This window comes from Wyeomyia smithii, chromosome 1 (assembly GCF_029784165.1).
Source record: "Wyeomyia smithii strain HCP4-BCI-WySm-NY-G18 chromosome 1, ASM2978416v1, whole genome shotgun sequence".
NCBI lineage: Eukaryota > Metazoa > Arthropoda > Insecta > Diptera > Culicidae > Wyeomyia > Wyeomyia smithii.
The window spans coordinates 149,586,035-149,605,750 of NC_073694.1; the positions used below are offsets into that span (position 1 = coordinate 149,586,035).

Consider the following 19,716-nt stretch of genomic DNA (forward strand, 5'->3'; position numbering starts at 1 on the left):
TACCTGTTTTAACAAACATTGTTTTAGTGAAAAACCAGATGAAATAAAACTAAAAATCGGCTTACAACTTGAATAAAAGCTCGGGGCAGGAGGAAATTTTTTGTTACTACCAGCACAGACTAACAGACGTAACACTGGAACCTAGCTCCATCGCCACAAAAAACGATCATTTCAAATTTCCAATCGAATAACAATCATCACGCGATAACGCCGTCTGGGGCGCTGTCATGCAGTGTCATACATATTTTGTGGTTCCCCATTTGACACATGCAGTAACGCTGGCGCTGATGTCGAAATACATGACGCAGCGCGAACATGACAGCAGATGGTGCTAGTGTTACTAACGTAAAGTACTGGAATCATCCGAACGATGAATTTATTGAAAATTTGTTCGAAGTGTTATGTCTGTTAGTCTGTGCTACCAGCTTGTTGATTATTTGCAACCAAAATTAAACTTGTATTAGTTAAATCGACCACTAATACTAGCGCAGATAGGAAGGTCTAAGACAGCGCCCCAGACGGCGTTATCGCGTGATGACTGATATTCTATTGTAAATTTGAAATGATCGTTTTTTCGTGGCGATGGAGCTAGGTTCCAGTGTTACGTCTGTTAGTCTGTGGTATAATTGTTAGCATCATATTTCCACTCAATACCTCCCAGTTCAGCTACCGATCGTATGTTCCACTACGACGCATACTCTGATCCTTCCGGATCACAGTCATCCGTTCTCCAAAACGTTTGAGCAAATTATACAGAGTTGATTTGAATAAAATACGGATTACATTAGTTTTTAAATTTGATCATGTTCAAGAACCCGAGCAGATGTTGTAGCAGTTTTAAAGTGTTTCTGTTTTGAACACTTGGCAACACTTCGCCCCCGTTTACTACTTTCCCAGTTAACAATTTATGTTTCATTATACTCTTGGAGACTCTCTCAAAACTTATTTTGTACACTGAATTCTCTTTTTACGTGACTTTTTTTACGAAATTTTATTTTACTCGATTTTCTTTACGCGATTTCCTCTAAATTACGCGATCTTTTTTTACGCGATTTTCTTGAAATCACACGATTTGTGATATAGAAAATATTTGTATATATTTGTATACCCATACATACACACATAAATACACACTTACCATATAGCGGAAAATTTTGTCAAAACAACGCGATCTTTTATTACACGATTTGTTCAAAATTACGCAATTTCTTACGCATTTATTTTGCGCGGACGCATCAATAGCGTAAAAAAAGAATCCAGTGTACACTGGGTTTTTTTAAGGTGGTTGATTGTACCGCGTTTAAAGGATTACATTTGATTTACTTATACTAAACTTATTTGATACCGCTTGCAAATAATCTTTCAAATCGCTTTAAAATAATCGGCTTTATTGTAAAAAAATCGCGTTTAAAAAACGCATAAAAATAATCCGTGTAAAAAAGAGACCTCAGTGTACTTGTAATACGCTAAACGTTTCTTGGCTTTGTTACTACATGAAATTGTTTCCGACTACACACATACTAATCAAGTTGCTAGGAAGGGGACACAATAGTAGAGGGTAATATTGGTCTTAGGGGATATTACCTTTCCAGTACTTTCATACTGGAGACATCGGAGAATACAGGTTCAAGTTCCGTCTGTATGAGAATATTTTTTTCTAGGTCTAAGTCATACTGTCTGTTATCGTTTATTTTTCGTATTCTCGTAAAATTACATACATTGTTTGCTTTACAAAACATAAAATGAAGTCATAAGACGAAAAATATAAAATTAGCTTGCAAAGTTTTCTGTATATTTTATTCACTATGGCCGATGCATAAAACAAAACTGTTTTTTTTTTTCTAAAATCAACATTATTTGTCTCCAAATATATGATCTCCCACTATTCGATTGAAACATTAGTAATTTACTTCTCTTATTTCTGCAGAGCAAGAACAAAGCGCTCCCACTTTTGAATCCACCCAGGAGGAGGAAGAGGATTTGGAGCGAGCACTTGAAGTGGTTGGCGAGCACGTCAAGTCTCTCGAAGACATGACTGTCGAGTCAGCCAACTTTCTAGGGGACTTTTTGGACAACGTGGATGACGAAATGCTAGACGGGACGGATATCTGTACGGACCAAATGCTGCAGTCACCAAATACGAATGATATCCGTGGTTTAGTGCACACGTGAGCATCATCGGTTTAGGTAAACCAATAGTAATCATCCAGCACACCAACTGTATGCATTCGGTATACTTTGTGGAAGAAAAGTAACATTTTTGCTATCTTGAAAATAGAAAGGTAGGCCGGGGCGGATGGGAGAGTTGTACACAGTTTTAATGAGGGTGTCCTCAAAACAAACCTGTATATTAATATTAAGTTAATCGAATTTATTCAGCTTCTTGTCTGCTCTTTTTGTGTAAGATTATGTATGTTCAAAGTGAGGCTTAGGTTTTTTTTCGTCAATAAAATATATATATCAACATTTACATGCAAAAAAATAGACGAGATTCTAGATTGCGGTTTGCAATACAACGCTTTAAGTAAAATTCTACTTAGCTCTTGGTAAGTAAAAGTGACAAAAGAACCTTGTCGGGCACTGAATACGCTTTGAAACAGGCAAACAAATATCGACAAAACGGATTCTATGAATTTGTTTTTCATTGCACCCAATGCAGTTTGCTATTATTTGTAACTAGATTATAAGTTGTACTAATTTTTGCGCTATTACAGCCTTTTTTTATAGGTTCCATAGATTCAAGCTGTCAAACATATATTGTTAATACAACAATCATCTCTTCATTTTAAACACTAATAACATTTTTTCGTATTTAGCGCAACTGGTTTCGTCTTGTGTCTGATTTTATCCGAATTCTGTTAGCATTGGCTTTAATATGTGTTCTATTTTATTTACTCCTTAATTCGTTTTGTATAGGTTGTCCAGTTTTTTACGCATCATAATGGCGGTCGCTTAAATGCTTGTTCGTAATATGCGAACCTCTCTGCTTACGTCAGTTGTGGAATTCCTGAAGAATTAGTGAAACAAATGTTGGCAGATCTAGTTTTTTTAATAAAATACATGAAGACTTCAAACTGACGCAAGCAGAGTTGTCAAAAGGGTGAGTAATTTATTTCAAACTTTGCATTATAGCATGCGCCATTATGGCGCCTAAAAAGCTGGATAGATATTTGGTTACATTTCTCGCTAAACATGTGAAAAGGGCCCATGTGCCATATGTAAACAAGCCACAATTTCACGTTTTTCAATGAATACAAGCTTATTCTACTCGTACAAATAAGATTTTTTGATAAAGAGTGAATTCTTTTATCAATAAATCTTATTGGTAAGGGCAGATTTCGCTTGTATTGATCAAAAAACGAGAAAATTTGGCTTGTTTACATATGGCACATGGGCCCTTTTCACATGTTTGGCGAGATTTAACAGAGCAAAATAAATATTGATTTGAGATATTCATAGCAACATCAATTAGCAGAGAGAAGCTAAACTTGAGATCAACACTTTGAATATTGCGCTTCTTCCATCCTACGAAATTTCATGGAGGATGTTTGCATCACAACAGCATGAGTAAAGGCCTAAACACAATGGATACGTTTGCGTTGCGTTGACGTTGATTTGACAGAAAATGTATGGGATAACTGTAAAATTGCCGCAAACGCAGCCGCAACGTATCCATTGTGTTAAGACCTTAGGTGTTTTCACAGGTGACGCACTGGATTTTCTGTGTCTTGTGCCTTTGAAAATTCGAAGTCGGCCAATTGTGGTTTCTTTACAGCTCCATCATAAAATTTTCAGTCGTCAATTACAATGAGAAGGTGGATTCTATTTAGGAATGATTTCTATTCCAAAAAAAAAACAGGAATTACCGGAATTAAGTTGTTCAATTGAATGTATTGTAGATGAACCAATGCTGCTTCGGTTTTACCCCATGGAGTCTACACAGTTTCATTCTAACTTTTCACATACAATCAACCAATCGCGGGCTGTTTACTGAAATTAACTTGACAACAAATTTATTTTCGTTCGAAGTTTTAAAATGCATTGTCATCGTATTTGGTATCTTTGGAGAGCTGCGAAATGTAAAAAATCATAATATTTTAACTGAAACGATACTAAAAAATACTAGGAAAAGAATAAAGAGAACCTGGTTATCATATCATCATTGAAACGTGGATGTAATAAAGTTATGCATAGTTATAATTATAATGCATCGTAATTATTGAAACTTTCACCTCTCTTCTGCATTAATCAAATGTTGATCGAAACATCCGGTGCTCCTAGCGGTGCTCTGAGAATACTGGAAGTGCGATTTCCGTCAGTTTTTGGAGCTTTTGATTGTTCGGGCCTCTTAACCTTAACTAATAGAAAGCGAACGAGCAGCTATCTTAAATTTCATTCGAACGAAAACAAATGTCAGAAAAGAATAATGTAGGAAAGAGTAATTCGAATCGAATTTCAGAATGGTAATTTTGATCAAACCGCTTCTAATCGAAATGTAGAATAAAGGCGATCATCTTATGGTATGGTATGCTATATAAACATTTAACATCTTCGTTTTTTAACATGGTACACAATGCTGTTTAATTGGTGAACATGTCCAAAATCAAGTTTAAATTGCGTGTTTTCTGTAAAATTTTGGCGGTTTCTTGAATATAGGAAATTATAGCGCTGGAATATTATTTATTCATTTTCTCTTAAATGTATCATCATTGCTGGACTAACTTGTATCTCACCATCTTGCCCTGTAACCATATATGTACAGTATATGTATACATGATTATTAACATACTATGCCGATGCAACTAGTGCTTACTATAATGGACGATGTCTTGTGTGCTAAACCAGCTTCCTACACAGAAACAAACCAAGGGGCATCGCCACTGATGTAGAGATAAATGGATATTAAAATATATTCTAGAAAATATTTGCAAAGTGAAGAAGAAACCTTAGAAAAAAAAACAAATCTAAGAACTCATACGAGGCATATAGCCAATTTGAGTTGATAATTAAGAATATTGAACTCGTTTAGATTTAAAATAAAACTGTCGTACAGTTTGTGTAAAGATTCATAGGTATGTGTATAGAGAAGACGTCATTAACGGTTGCTAAACGTATTCGTGGTTATTGTCGCAGTCAAAATAAACATGCTCTACAGTCAGTCAGGTGATAGTATTAATCGAAATCTGCATGTACCTTCGTAATACATAGATTATAAACAATAACAAGCCTCCGAACTAGGCGAAAGCACTATAATCCCTTAGAAACTACATTTCAAATCAACAGAAAACCGATTCTCGTTGTTTAGTAGTTAAGAGCATAATACAACGCTAGTGTTTTTTACGATTATTGCTTGACATCTGCAAAAAAGAAAACATTAAAAAAAAAATAATTTACGGCATGTATTAAAAAAAAGGAATGCCAAACACTTTATCTAGCGAATGAATCAATCTCCAAGCAATCGCTGATATTCTAGAAGCTTTATTAGTTTAGCATGGCATCCCGTGCGCGATAAACGAGAGCAGATTGATTACATATTCAAATTAAATCGCAACAACATAATAACAGGAATATACTTGCACAACTGCAATAAACAAACGGATGAAAGGAGTGAAACAATAGTGAACAGGTTTACAACATTATCGGAGTTAATTTTTGTAATAAAACTCATCTAAAAATATCCAATATGATGTACTTTTTATAAATCTTGAACTTAATTAGAAATGGCTCATGTTTTCACCGTTGTACTGAGGAAGGATGTTCAATTGGCATCTGTTGTTGACCAAATTAGTACAAAAAAACAGACTGTTTTTTATTATTTGCATTTCTATCAAAACCATTCTAATCAATGAAAAAAAAAACTAATGATTGCGTAGTATTTTCCTGAAACAACTCAAGTAACTGTCTTATTTTTCTATTGTCGTCGCAGTTGTGCCAATTTCGTCCCAAGAAAATCTGCAGCAAGGTGTCCGAAATCAGTGTAGTTATACGATAAACGGTATATGATCTAAAAAGGCATATCTAAATAATATGCACTTCATGAAATTTTACTATTTACCACCATCTATGTGGTGAAAGCAGTATCGTCTTCCCACAGTCTGTGTAATATACACACCGTAAGTAGTTTAAATGACGGTTTCAAGTATTACACATCTTTTGAAAATAAGATGAACTCCTGTTCTCTGTGGTATCTACCCAACGAATATGGAGAACCATTAGTTCTCTCTCTCGGCGATGCCACATTGGAAGATATACATTAATTTGAAGACATTTAAGCTGCGGTGAAGACATCCATTGGAAAATATGTGAAGACACTGCAAAATATGTGGAACCGCATTTTCCAGGGGTCGCGATCTTTTTTTTGTCAACAGTTTCCGGTTTGCCGGTTCCAGCCATCTCAGAAGGAAAGACAGGTGAAGACTTTTTTTTGCGGAACGTGAAGACATTTGAAAAAGTGACCTGCCATCCTTGGTGGTAATGTTCCCGCTATGTGGCACTCCCGTCACTAACAAACCAAGCACTGATATCAATGAAACATCAATACGGCAATATTCATGCTAGGTACTGGGGCACCACAAGACACATGTCGGTAGTGTTTTAACGTATTTTGAATGAAATTTTTGCACACGATTTTCAATTTACCCAGCGTAAAAACGGCATTGCGATGCCAGGTAGTAGAGATACTCAGAGAGAAAGAGAGAGAGAGAAAAAAAGAAAAAGAAAGAGAGAGATAGAGATAGAGAAATAGAGATAGAGAGAGAAATAGAGAGAGAGAGAGAGAGAGAGAGAGAGAGAGAGAGAGATAGGAAGAGATAGAGAGAGAGAGAGAGAGAACAACGCTGACTAACTTTTTCAAGCGACTCGAAAGTAAATCAACTGAATTAAAAAAATCTAACACCATGTAAACAAACCCGTGGGAAAAGTCAGAAAAGTGAGGTTATTTTTCGTGTGCAATGATCTATATCTAAAATCTACACCTTTTCATGACCCAAAAAATAACATGTTACATTATGAGACCACTGTGGGTTCGAAATTGCAACGGAGCCAAAGATATGTCACATAGAAATCCAGTGCAATAGCATAGGCGCGGCTAAGGCCTGTGAAAACCCTTTCATCGTTCTTGATAAAGTTCGGATCATACCTGTTCAGGCATATTGCTTGTGCGGAGAGTACAATTCAGATGGGTCAATGAATGAATCATAATCATTGTTTGATTTTAAGCATAATAAATATGCAGATTCTCCGGTAACCCTCAGATGGTAAAACAATCGCCTGCAGGAGGAATTGTGCATAATGCTGATGAAAGCATTAAAAACATTCAAGTATTTTCCGAGTGAATGGCATCACTTACGAAAAATACAACAGGGATCATCGAGGTGGATGAGGAAGAAGAGTAAGGAGCCAGATGTCTCCCCTTACACTCAAAGTATTATTCACGTTTTTGTTACGTGAAATTTCCTGTACTTATTCATTTTCTGTCAGTTTTCGTGATTTATGTGACAAACATAACATCTACGTGAAAATCACATGCATACTATGTTTTATCACGTAGTATCTACGTGAACTTGGCAACGTCAAACAGAATGAACTCTCCGTGCGAAAATATACAAGAATTAAAATGGCGAAGCTGTTGTGTAATTCGGTCTCTGAACATAAAATTGATTTCATCGATGGCTTGCCAATGAGTGAGATTTAGAAAAACCATAATTCGACATGGAATCTTTAGCTCACAGATTTTGTACGGATTCAGTTCAAAGATCCAGGAGTTACCTGAACATAAATAGTAGCAGCTAACAGTAATTATCGACGGTGAATGTCTTAATATTTGTCAGTTTTTATGTCGTTCAATCCATTTGCGAATTGGAAATTTTGCATGCCCGTGCGATTTATCTAGCAACATATTTCAAAAAATTCTGAAATCTAATTTCTCTCTTAAGAATTTGGAAAACCACAATCGAAATTAATACGTTTTATAAAACGTAGAAACTATCCGTTAATCAAATGCTTTTCACTTTACCGGTAGTTAAATTCTACGTGAAAATCACAGGAAACGCATATGTCTACTGAATAATATTCACAGGATAAATCATCTCACCAGATCATGATGAACTCAAATGAAAATCACGTAAAATCTACGTGAAAATGACAGTGGGAAATATTCACATAACTTTTCCGGTAATCATAACGTGAAAAATATTTTGAGTGTAGGCTTTTGTCAGTTGTTGAGCTGAGTAAGAAAATCTCAGTTTCAGCGTTCCATATCATGAGTGTGTAGACTGCATCAATCGTTACCAGGGATGCGTCGAGTACAATCGTTACCAGGGATGCGTCGACTACTTTGTGATTAGGTCGTATGTCTAAACGTAAACAAAACGAGTGAGAGTTATATCCCTTGTACTTTACAAGCACAAATCATCTCTCACTCGTTTTGTTTACGTTTGGACATACGATCTTATCTCAAGGTACTCCAGAATTTGTGTTTTGTTTTTTTCTGAGCTATAAAAAATGTTAGCTTTGACTTTAGTGTTAACACGCATTTGATTTGATTTCCCGCGAATTGAAAACATGAGCAAAAAATGAAATCCGTCGTCTACTGTACAGTCTGCTGCTAGGGGCTGGACACCTTTATTTTTATGAAGGATATTTCGATAATATTACTCGATATCGATAGATATCCGGAGTGATTTGCGATAAAGGCGCAACTGGCAAAAGATAAACATTGGGGAATATCAGTTTGAAAATTTGCAAGTACATTTTCAAATCGTAATTTCAAAGGAAGTGACTAACATTAACATCAATACCAAAAATCGACGTAAAATATACCTGGCTTATAGTTTCCTAACAATACTACATTAAATTTGTGCATTTATGGCTTAAATCTGCACTTTTCTTCTAACCTTTTTCTATTGAGCCTTAAAGCATTCTGACAACGAGATTCGCCCACCTCTATTTCGCCTTAAAGCATTCTGACAACGAGATACGCCCATCTTTCTTTCGCCTTGTTTTTATTTTTTCTCCAGTTGCGCCCTTTCAAATGCGCCTTTATTTTGAAAACAAAAGTTGATCCGCCCTTTACTATCGCCTGTTTACGAAATATTTCGCAAATAAGCCCGTTGCTTCAAAACAATGTAAAGGGCCTAGTTCCAAAGTATCTTTTGTTTTGAGTAAACTGCTTCATCGCCCTTCACTAAAAGCTGGATTTAAATGATTTTATCGATTTATACAAAAGAAAGGATTCTTGCCATGAATTTCGTAAGTCCCAATACCAATAGTGTAATAAAACCATTTGTTTACATTTTGTTAGTTGAGCCCTAATCGCGAATCACTCCGGATATATTTTGATATTTATCGTTTATCTGTCAATTGACAACTCTCCAACGATAATATAACGTCAATTGTCGATATTGAAAATAAAATATCGATTTTCGTTTTATCGATAATAAGAACAACATCGATATTAAAATTGATATTGCGTTCTAATATCGATATTTATCGATATTTTTCATTTGATTTTTTTTTATTTGGCCTTCAGTTAGGCCTGAAACAAGCTGAACGCCATCGTGAGCGATCGGGCGAGATTCTCGCCGAAGGTTAATAAACAGCCGTGAGTAGAGTTGTTCAATAACCTACGGCAAGAATCTCACCCGATCGGTCGCGTTGGCGTTCAGCATATTTCATGCCTTAGTATTGAATATTCCGGCGAAGTGTTTGCTATTTCATCTCGTCCGTTAGGACATCGGGCCGATTGCTGATCGCTGTAAGGTGCATTTTCCAATCAGATTAAACCGACGTTTCGTGAGCCACGTCTCCTAATCGTCACTGATCCATTGAATAATCACCAGACAGTTACTGAAGCATCCTACCTGAACATTCATGTTATCGCTTATGTAACACCGATTCTTTATTGAAACACCAAGGCATCGCATTTGATCGGTTTAATGTGGTGGTTATTGCCCTGAGAAGTTCCACATCCAAATATCTGGAAATTCGCTCTATACATGCTGTCAATAAAAATGGAAATATGGCAACCATATTTCTGTCGAACTGCTTACATTTTTCATCTACCACTTATTGATTCTAGTACCAACAATTCTGGTATCTACTTTTTAGTTGGTTTGCTTTAAAATAGCTGAAATAGAGTAAACGTCCTTTAGTTGCTATTGACCTATTTTCGAATAAATATATTTATCAATGGAGAAACCAAGCCTTAACGTTTGTTTTTAGTATAATGTGCACTTTCAATGAATATCTTATATTGTGTGTAAGCATTTTAAATTTAATTTTGATGCCATGATGAATTTATCAGGGTGACGACTCAATTTCCAAAAATAAATTCCCTGATTTTCCCCTGATGTTTCAATTTTTTTCCCTGACTGTTCAAACTTATTTTAAACTGATTAAAGTTACGACTGTCATAGGTTTTTACACCTAAATCTCAAAAGTCAAAACTAAAATGGATCAGACTTAAACTGGCTCCTGCTAAAATTCCCACCAGTAATTGTAAGTAAGATTAGCTTCGCTTTTGCTAACTTGAATCTTGAACAAAAATTTTTTTTTGTTAAGAAACACGTCCAGTTTAATAAAATTGAAAATGAAAATTACACTGATCGACAAAAGTGAAAAAAAGTTGTCCTTCGGCTCAAATAAGTACCCTAGAAATATTATAGCTTCTTAACCTGTTCATTTTTATGCCCCTGGTAAATGCAGAAGTGCGTCAAAAGACCGCAAAGTAATTGTTCGCCATGTTAGTCGTTTTTCCGTTTACTTACGTTAAAATTTTATTGAAGTCTCTGAAGATTTGAGGCATTTCCGAAACGTCTGAGGCACTAAAATTCACAGGAACAATGTTGTCAAATAACTATTTTGAGACACACCTGCTTTGACAAGAATATCAATCAGATTTGGAATTCGGGTTGGATCAGTTAAATAATTGTTTTTTTTTACATTTCCAATAATTTGGCGAAATATTCATTTTGAAACAATTCCTGAGAATTTCTCAAGAACTTTATTTAAAATGTTTAAGATCACATCGTGACGAGGTGTTTTTATATTTTTGAAAATTTCAATGATAGATTTAATCTCATTTAAGTTAGTTTCAATTAATTCTGCTGGTAAAAATTCCGGGGTAGAAATTTGATAACATTAACCCACTACTCACTCATTATATTTCGAGCTATGAACACACTCAAACTACTGAGCTAGTCTTCGAGTTTTCTGTTAATTGGTTGCAAGTAAGTAATCATCATTTTTAATTACTGGAATATGACAATGGCGATGGTGAAGCTTGCTCAGGCGATGTTAGAAGGTGCGTTAATAGTTTGGAGGCAATTGCAAGAAACCTAAGAAAAAAATCTTGTCTAACCACTGGTTTCTATATAAAAACGTAGTAATTACAATAAAATTCGCGCACTATTCAATGACATCAAAACTTTTCAAAAAATTTAATCACTATTTATTGACATCCTGGTCACCAAAGTCACTACAGTTGCATTGTCTAACCGTTATGAACCCTGAACAAGGTATCATCAGTGCTACAATGCTCTAATCCATTCCCGCGGGAATTAAACTAAAATTTAAACTTTAATTGCAGTTTAACAAATAAACATGAAATTTTTAACGATGGAACTATTTAAAACGGTTGGAGAACAAACCGACATGTTACAATAGAGTTTATGCAAATTGTGCATGTTGCTGAGTAAGAAGAGTTTGAAGGTCATTTATCGAGGAAAACCCTGTCACTCCGCGCCGCGGTGAAGGGGTTAAATAAAGCCTATGCTAAAATGGATGGGTTCTTCTAGAAAATTACTTCCCAGGAAAATTCTTCTACCTGGAACAAATTTTTTATTGAGCGTTGTTGCAGGGTTGCTGGTGACCGTCCACATCAAATGCATTGAAATAAATCCAATTTAGAAATCACTCCGTAAAAAATCCCAAGCATTTGAAATTTTCCCTGATGACTTATTAAATTCCCTGATATTCCCTGATTTCCCTGATCGAAAAATTAAATCCCTGATATTCCCTGATTCTCCCGGTTTTTCCCGGTAGTCGCCACCCTAATTTATGATTGGTAGGCAAAATTTTGACGGCAGCACTCCCCTGATGGCAACCGAGAATATCGGACCGCAATATCGTGCCGCAATATCGAAATATCGATAATATCAAATGCTCCAATATCGGTCACAAATATTGATATTGCGACGAGCAAATATCGATAATATCGAATATCGATAAAATTTCAGCAACTCTAACGTCAATGAGCTATAAATATATAAAAAGAGGGGGGCCCAAAAATGCAACGATAAATACTTTGTAATATTGAATATTGAAAATATTTCTTAATATATCCATAGTGTCTTGCCCCAAGGTCTGCTGGGACTGTAATATTGGCTCACATTCATATTGCCGTATTATTTTATTTTTCTGTTCTTCATGCTAATTTTATGTGATATCGAGGCGTTTTTATTACATACATTGATCCAGATATTTAGCCGAGTAGTGTAGAAGATAAGTTCTTATTTCAAACGAGTGAACTGAACTTAATGTGGCAACCCTGACTGCAACTGCAATAAAATCGGGGGCAAGCTGTCAGCTTGAGGTTCATTCATTCCGCCTGATCATTTCATTCACGGCACGGTACCAGGGATGCCACATGTACAGATTAATCTGTATTTTACAGATTTTTGGCCAAAGAAACGGTACAGAATCTGTATATACAGATATACAGATTTTCGTCGAAAAGTACAGATTTACAGATTTTTCGATATTGACATTAATTTTTAAAAACAAACCAAATTTTATTTCATCAAATATTGAGCAAATTGAACATATTTTCAACTCCTCACACGTTTTAAGCTAAAAATTTGGTTTATGTACCATAAAAACTCAAAAAATACAAAGTTCTTTGTGTTTAAACAACACAGATTTTTTTTACAGACATTTTTGTTCCAGATACAGATGTTCAGATTTTTTCAAGGGAAAACACAGATTTAAATGTGGCAACCCTGCACGGTACAGCTTCCCTGTTTCGTTCGTGGCTGTGTACAAACCGGTTGATAGTTTGATGTTTGTCCGTTAGATAAAAAAGTTACAATTTGTGAAGTTTCATTAGTAAAGTTATATGTAGTATAAGTAATAAATAGGTGTAGTTTTGTACACCTCTTCAGATTACCGTTTTTAGTTCTTTGAAAAGTCTAACAAATATACGGTTTTTGACTGAAAAAGGCCTGCGGAGATCGAGTCGGTGGCTATTTCCGGCCAGTTACGTTGTACATTGCGGTAAGAATTTTATATATTTTGGATTGGGTCTATGAAAATGGCAGTTTTAGAACAAGTTGTGCAAAATAAATGAGGTTAGGATTAGTTTCTTGCAGGTATCAAGAGTAACATTTGGTATTAAGGTTTAATTCTCAAATTAGTCCTTTACTTTGTTCGTTATTTTTTACACTGCTTATTAAAAAAGTTTAATAATCCACTTTATTTGCGATCACGCCAAGAGCACAAGTATTTCATTTGCTTCCTCCAAATCAGGTATTTCTTCTTTTTGCAGAGGATGTTTTTGTCTTGTTTTCGATGTACGTATTCGTTTGTGTCGATGTTAGGAGCATAAAAAACTTGCCTCATCAGATATTGCAACGATTCACCTACACACTCATATACATATAAGAAATTCTGTTGAGCAGCGAAAAGATAGCGAAGGAGGGCAAAAGGTAAAGAAAATCCTTAACTATCACTAGGCGAAAAGAAACCTGAGAAAATTTTATACCTAAATGATTGCCTTACTTCGGTCTCGTGTGTTCGAGGCGATTGAGACGTTCAAGTATTGGGAGATCATAATTCAGTAGTAAATGTTCGCATATGGTTATTATGGTACCACTTTCAAGCTGATATCCCAATACATTAACATATGATGTTATTATGTATTTGTTGATGATTCATGCTAAATACATGAATACATAGAAAAGGATTGTAGTGCGAAACAGAATATTAGGAGGTAGTCGAGGGCAGTGTCTATAGGTATACAAGTTAAAGAACGCACATCCAATGAGGTTTGAGATCTGGCCGTGCCTTCAGTTCTCCAGTTAACAGTAACAATAATAACAAGACGTGGAGGAAGCTTTTGGTCCACCTTTGGGTATATGATTGATCCTACTTGAGAGGATGGGCTCAGTTTGATTTTAATTGCAGCTACAACCGAGTGTTGTATGGCCAAATTACCTGTTTTTTCCTGACCTGTGTGTAAAACCTGTTACATTAAATTAGAAGTTACAAGGACATAATGTATTTTCCTAATTGTACAATCACTAGGTAAACCGATAGCATATTTCATATTTTCAATATCAATGTTAAATTGGTTCACTTGAAACGAAGATTGCATCATCCTGTACATTCTTAAATTATCTTATTGCAGGATGTAATGATTTCAACTACATTTTAAAAAATGTGTTTGTATATTTCAGTCAACAAAACTGTTTTCTAACAGTGCGGAAAACTCTCGAAATGGTTGCTACGCAAGAGACCGCTCAATTCTACGATCAGCAGCACCAGACTTCGTAAGTATATTTTTAAGAATATTGTAAAAAGCAAAGCCTCGGCTTGTTAGGCCAGCATCGTACCTCGAGACCAGCTGGGGAGGCTTGTTTTTATTGTATTTTACTTAATGTAGATAGTGCTACATTATTCTGTACCCATATTTTTTATACGAGCATACTGAATAATAATGAGCTCAGTATTACTTGATCTTATATGATCTTGATCTCTTGATCTTTTGAAAATGCGGGAATATTTGTTTATACCTATTTTAAACTTCTTTTATGATAAAAAAAGTTATCTAATTGCAAAACACACGTACGCCATTTTGACAAGCTGGAAATAGGAAACCGACCTCTTTCATTTTTTCATCAGACATTTATTCTGTCTTGGTGAGTTTTTTTTCGGGTTGATTAATAAATTCACGTAAGTTTTTACAAGCGAAAAACTGTTAGTTATATTAATATCAGATTTAAGAAAGTTTATGTGCCACGAAGTAAGATTTTTTTTCCAACGATTTTTCTACGCCTTAAATTGTTCACACCTGCGCCCTGCTTATACATGGACAAACTTTTAAGGTAAATATATATTTAGACTGTTTTCATGATTTTACTATTTTCTTAACGTTCGTAGTATTTTTCACCTTTTGTCAAATTAGCAGTATTCACTGGAGCAAGCGCTTGTGCAGTTAGAAATATTTGATATTTTAAAATTACCAATATGCCACTAAAACGAAGATTTTCATCAATTTAAGATGGAAAGACAGCGTGTTCGTAAAATATATCAATTAAAAAACTTTGGCGAATTTATTCTGTGTTGCTGAACACTCAATAAAAAGATGTTTTCAAAAACCAATTTTTGCAAGGTTCTCATACATATTCCAAAAGATCAAAGATAGGACGAAAATTTTTTTGACATATCAACCCACTAGTTCTGAAGTTCTATGAATCTTTGTTATTTTTTGTACCGATTCATATTTTCGAATCGTTCGATTTACGAGACGATCAATTTGCCTCACCCGCAGTCACTGACGAGGCGAGTAAAATGTTGTATTACGAAACGCGCGTGAAACTTGTCTGGTGAGAGCTGAGTAACAGACGAGCTACTCGTCCAAAATCTAGCCGACTCGCCAGCTGCAATACCAAAATTGATCAGACGAGTAACTCGCCGCTCGTCTCGCCTTCTGTAATAGAGGCCTATATTACAGGTAAGAACCCTTCTACCTGGTCCCGAAGTATGATGCTGGCCTAACAAGCTAGCCGTCATAGGCTCGAGCCGCGGCTCAGGAAAGACTGTTACTGTCAGTGGTATCGTAGCGCTAGTCCCGCAATGAGGGTACAAAGCTGGTCTAGTCGTGTGTTCGAATCCCGGCTCACGAGTGACTGTTAGTGTCAGCTTAATTTTTTTTTTTTATATGCCCAGCTGTAGCGTTAATACGCTGGAATCTAAGGCTGGGACTTTGAGCGGAATCTAACAGCATTACAGAAGAGCGTAGCCATGTTGCTTACTTCGACACTGCAGCCTTACGGCTATCTGATAGATTCCAAGTTTGGTTTCGGATTGTTTTGACGTTGGACTAACGTCTATATCGAAGTTAGGCACCTGAATTTGAAAATCTAGTAATTCAACCAGGGAAAACCAGGAAAAAGTGGTCAGGTTTTGAGCGCTTATATATCAGTCATTTCTTTTCAGAATTTTGAGGTTTTGGCATCAACCAATCAGAAATTCTTTTACGGTTGAATTTATGTAACAAAAATAACCTATTGTTCGAGATACACTATTGAAAAATTGATAAATCACATCGATTGTCTAAATCATACCGAGCAACCAATCACCACCTCTCTTCACAAGCACAGTCGACACTAACGGATACAACCGATCTGACTTTGTAAACAGTCTCGCAGCTTTCAACCAATAACGAGCTCGCTTTCGGTAGCTGCAACAGGTGTTTCAACACCATTTTAAAATGCTTCTTTTATCATTACCACTGAACAGATTATAAACAGGAATGGCTTGATTGATAGGGGAAGTATTGCGCAAGATTGTCATATACTAATTTAAATATGTTTTCGATACTAAACTAGCTAAAAGTTGTGTTAAAAGTCGTGCACATTCAACCAATCACAAGCTCGCTTTCCCTTTGCTCGCGAATTGATTTTTGCTTTGGGCTATATAATAACCTGCGTCGTCTCATAGTAGTCATCAGTCAACAAGTGGAAGGCCACTAGAACGGTCTTGAATAATCAGCAGCGGTGGCTGATTCCAGTGGCGAAACTGAGCTGCAGCAGAACCAGAGCGGTGGTATCAGGCAGCAGCGGCGGAGGTAGTGGGCAGCTGCATTTCTTCATTCTGTTCGATAGCTAGAGCTGTTGCGTGTGTATGGCTAGCTATAGCGTGTGTAAGATATAGCATGTGTAGCATATTATGGCTATAGCGTGTATATCTTAAGCTATAGCGTGTATAGTTATAGCGTGTGTGTGGTTAGCTGCTGCGTGTGTAATGATTACTTATGGCGTGTGTATGGATAGTAATAGCACATGGTTGGATAGCTTATGCGTGTTTATAGATAGTTGTATCGGATGTATGGATAGGAATAGCGTGTGTATGGATAACTTTAGCATGTTTGTATAAAAAAACTATAGCTACAGCGTGTGTATGAATAGTTTTAACGTGTGTATAGATAGTTATAGCATGTGTGTGGATAACTATAGCGGGTGTTTATCGAAGATTATTATTGTCATTAAAAATATTAAAACGTCTCAACGAACACAGTTGTGAATTTGATTTTACAGCAGCGATTTTAACTTCTTCAGCCAGTCTTTAGTCATCGAGAAAAAATTACTGCCTATGAATGATCAACACTTATTTACTAAAAATTTCATTTAGATCAAAACAGGTTCTTTTGAGTGTCATAAATTATTGGTAAAAAGAGTTGCAAGTTTTCTCAAAAAGCATTCATTAAATTTTCATTTTTGTTTCTCGGTCCGCGGTTTTGATTTTGTTTCTCGCACACAGAGAAAGAAACAAACTTGTCGCTATCGTGAAAAATAACAAAACAATTAGAAATGCTCTAAATCACAATTGAAGAAGTTAAGATATTTTCCTGTCACTCGCCAAAACCTTGATAACAACTACCGAAAAACGTGTAATTGAGCTCTTGCTGTATTAAGTTATTGAAATAAACGTATTTTTTGTTTAAATACATGAAGTTATATGCTGGGCTGGAGCTAACCGAGCATGAGTTTTATCAATTTAATGTCAAACAATTTTTAAATTTAAAATTTTCGTTTGAATCGTTCTGGGCTCCAATTTCAGATAGTTTCGTTAAGTTTGCTTTTTGCTTAGATAGGAAAATTTCTACCAATTCGCTCAAATTAATGATTGTCTTGCTGGTGCAGCTACGAACAAAGGTTTGATTCGAATATGTATGAAATGACAGCGATTAAATAAAAGATATCCATTCTTTTAGTAGGGTAGGAAACATATTCTAAGCAGCTTTAGGAACCGCCTGTGTATTCAGACGAAATACTCGAAATGTGCTGGGTGAAACTCAAACAGTAGTACATCAATCTGCTCTCTATCGTTTCCTCTGTCAGAACTTGTTTTCGGATTGTAAAACTAAGTTAGCAAACTTTGACAATCATCAATCAAAGTTACCAATCGAGGGACACTATTCCAATCACCCCGAACCTATTTTAAGCAGTTTCCATCTGTTTTGCAGGCGTTTTTTTTTCAGTACCTGAAGTGGCTCCTGAATGGCTGCAATATAGGTCGATTTGTTTCAATTGCAATTGTTCACAGATTTCTTTGTGATTAACGTTATTTCTTATATTCGTAAGACAGCTAGACAATCAAAGTTTTCGTTTCCATCATTGAAATTGTCGATAGTGGTCGAAATGCAGGAGTTTGAGGCCTGTTTTCTTCGACTGATTAAAATAGGTGCTACTGCTTAAGTCGTTCCCTACCCTATATATTATTATTTATAACGTTTTAACGTCTCAGCATTCAGAAATGCACTAGATAAAATTGCAGCAAATACTAGAGTTGCAATTCTCTCTATTATTTGTTTTAATGGAAAATAAGAATACCGTAGTCCAACGTCATGCGGTCGTGTCTTGAATACCACCAATACCATTTTTATTGGTTACTGTTGCACTAGGCCCAAGTTATAAAACGAATGTAAGGTCAAAACCTCCAGGAGCAATTCAACCTGACAAGACCAATGTCACAGATGAACAAATTGACCCTGGACTGGAGGTTCCAACGGTAAATATATGATTTGAATATAGAACGTACCTGTTATCACCGGTTCATATTACCGATTTTACCTTACATACCACAGTAGTGTTGGCTATACCTTTCCAAGCCATCCAACCGTTGGTACTTATGTCGGCAGTCTTCCTCGTGTTCTTGGTCGTTCCTCCTCACGTCTGCTACCTTTATTCATGCCGTCATCTGTCCTCGATCGCTCTCTTTGACATGTCCCATGCAAGACCGTTCGCGTTCCTGCCCTATGTCACGTACCTGGTTCTTTTCGTTGTTCTACTGCGGCAATTTTCATCTCGCAGCCGCAGAACGATAAAAAAAAGAGAGAAGGGAGTGGATTAACAACAAAACCAAACAGTACAATCAACACACATCCACATTTACGCTGCCAACATATTTTAAACCCTTTAACCGCCCATAGACGCAAGAGAGTCATTCTAGCAGAAAAAGGGAAAAACGTACAACTGATAACGAATTTCTTTATTCCACTGGGTCAGAGCACACCCGACCCTGGAATAAAGAAACGACCCCGCAACTCACGACGCAAGCAAGAAAGACATGCCAGACAGCTGTCGACGTTCAATGCATGGGGCATTGGTATACCGAAATTAACAAAAGTTACGATGCGCGACTAACTATTTTTGAGGTGCCAAATGCGCGATAATGGGTCGAATCAAAGAGAAAAAAGAAACGTTCCGACAGCAGTCAGATTGTAACTGGGATTGACATATGGGAATAAAGAAATTCGCGCAGTTAAAATAGCTGATATTTAGTGAAGAAGAAAAAAAACACACACACACATGTATATATATATATAGAAAAATGATAATATGAGTAGTAGTAGTAGTTGTGAGAGAAATTAGAAGGGTTAGTAATGCTACTTTATATCTATGAGTGCAATGGGTGGACGTCAGTCACGAGGTTTTG

The 19,716-nt window shown here is 36.1% G+C and overlaps 2 protein-coding genes across 6 annotated transcripts in view; both read left to right on the forward strand.

The window, feature by feature from the left end:
- The window catches only part of LOC129726784 (uncharacterized), a 31,263-nt gene extending 25,581 nt beyond the window's left edge, over window positions 1-5,682 (forward strand). For all 3 annotated transcript variants that reach the window (XM_055683882.1, XM_055683874.1, XM_055683891.1), the window contains one exon: window positions 1,928-5,682. In XM_055683882.1, the coding sequence (XP_055539857.1) occupies window positions 1,928-2,172 (245 nt within the window). In that variant the 3' untranslated portion in view covers window positions 2,173-5,682. The remainder of the gene's footprint in view (window positions 1-1,927) is intronic.
- Window positions 5,683-13,030: 7,348 nt separating this feature from the next.
- Window positions 13,031-19,716, forward strand: part of LOC129722047 (cellular tumor antigen p53-like) — a 55,536-nt gene continuing 48,850 nt past the window's right edge. The window contains exons 1-2 of one of the 3 annotated variants that reach the window (XM_055675268.1): window positions 13,031-13,272; window positions 14,454-14,546. In XM_055675268.1, coding sequence (XP_055531243.1) covers window positions 14,494-14,546 — 53 coding nt within the window. In that variant the 5' untranslated portion in view covers window positions 13,031-13,272; window positions 14,454-14,493. Of the gene's footprint in view, window positions 13,273-14,008; window positions 14,302-14,453; window positions 14,547-19,716 lie in introns of those variants that run through there. The other 2 variants (XM_055675257.1, XR_008727544.1) reach the window with 2 other exon arrangements.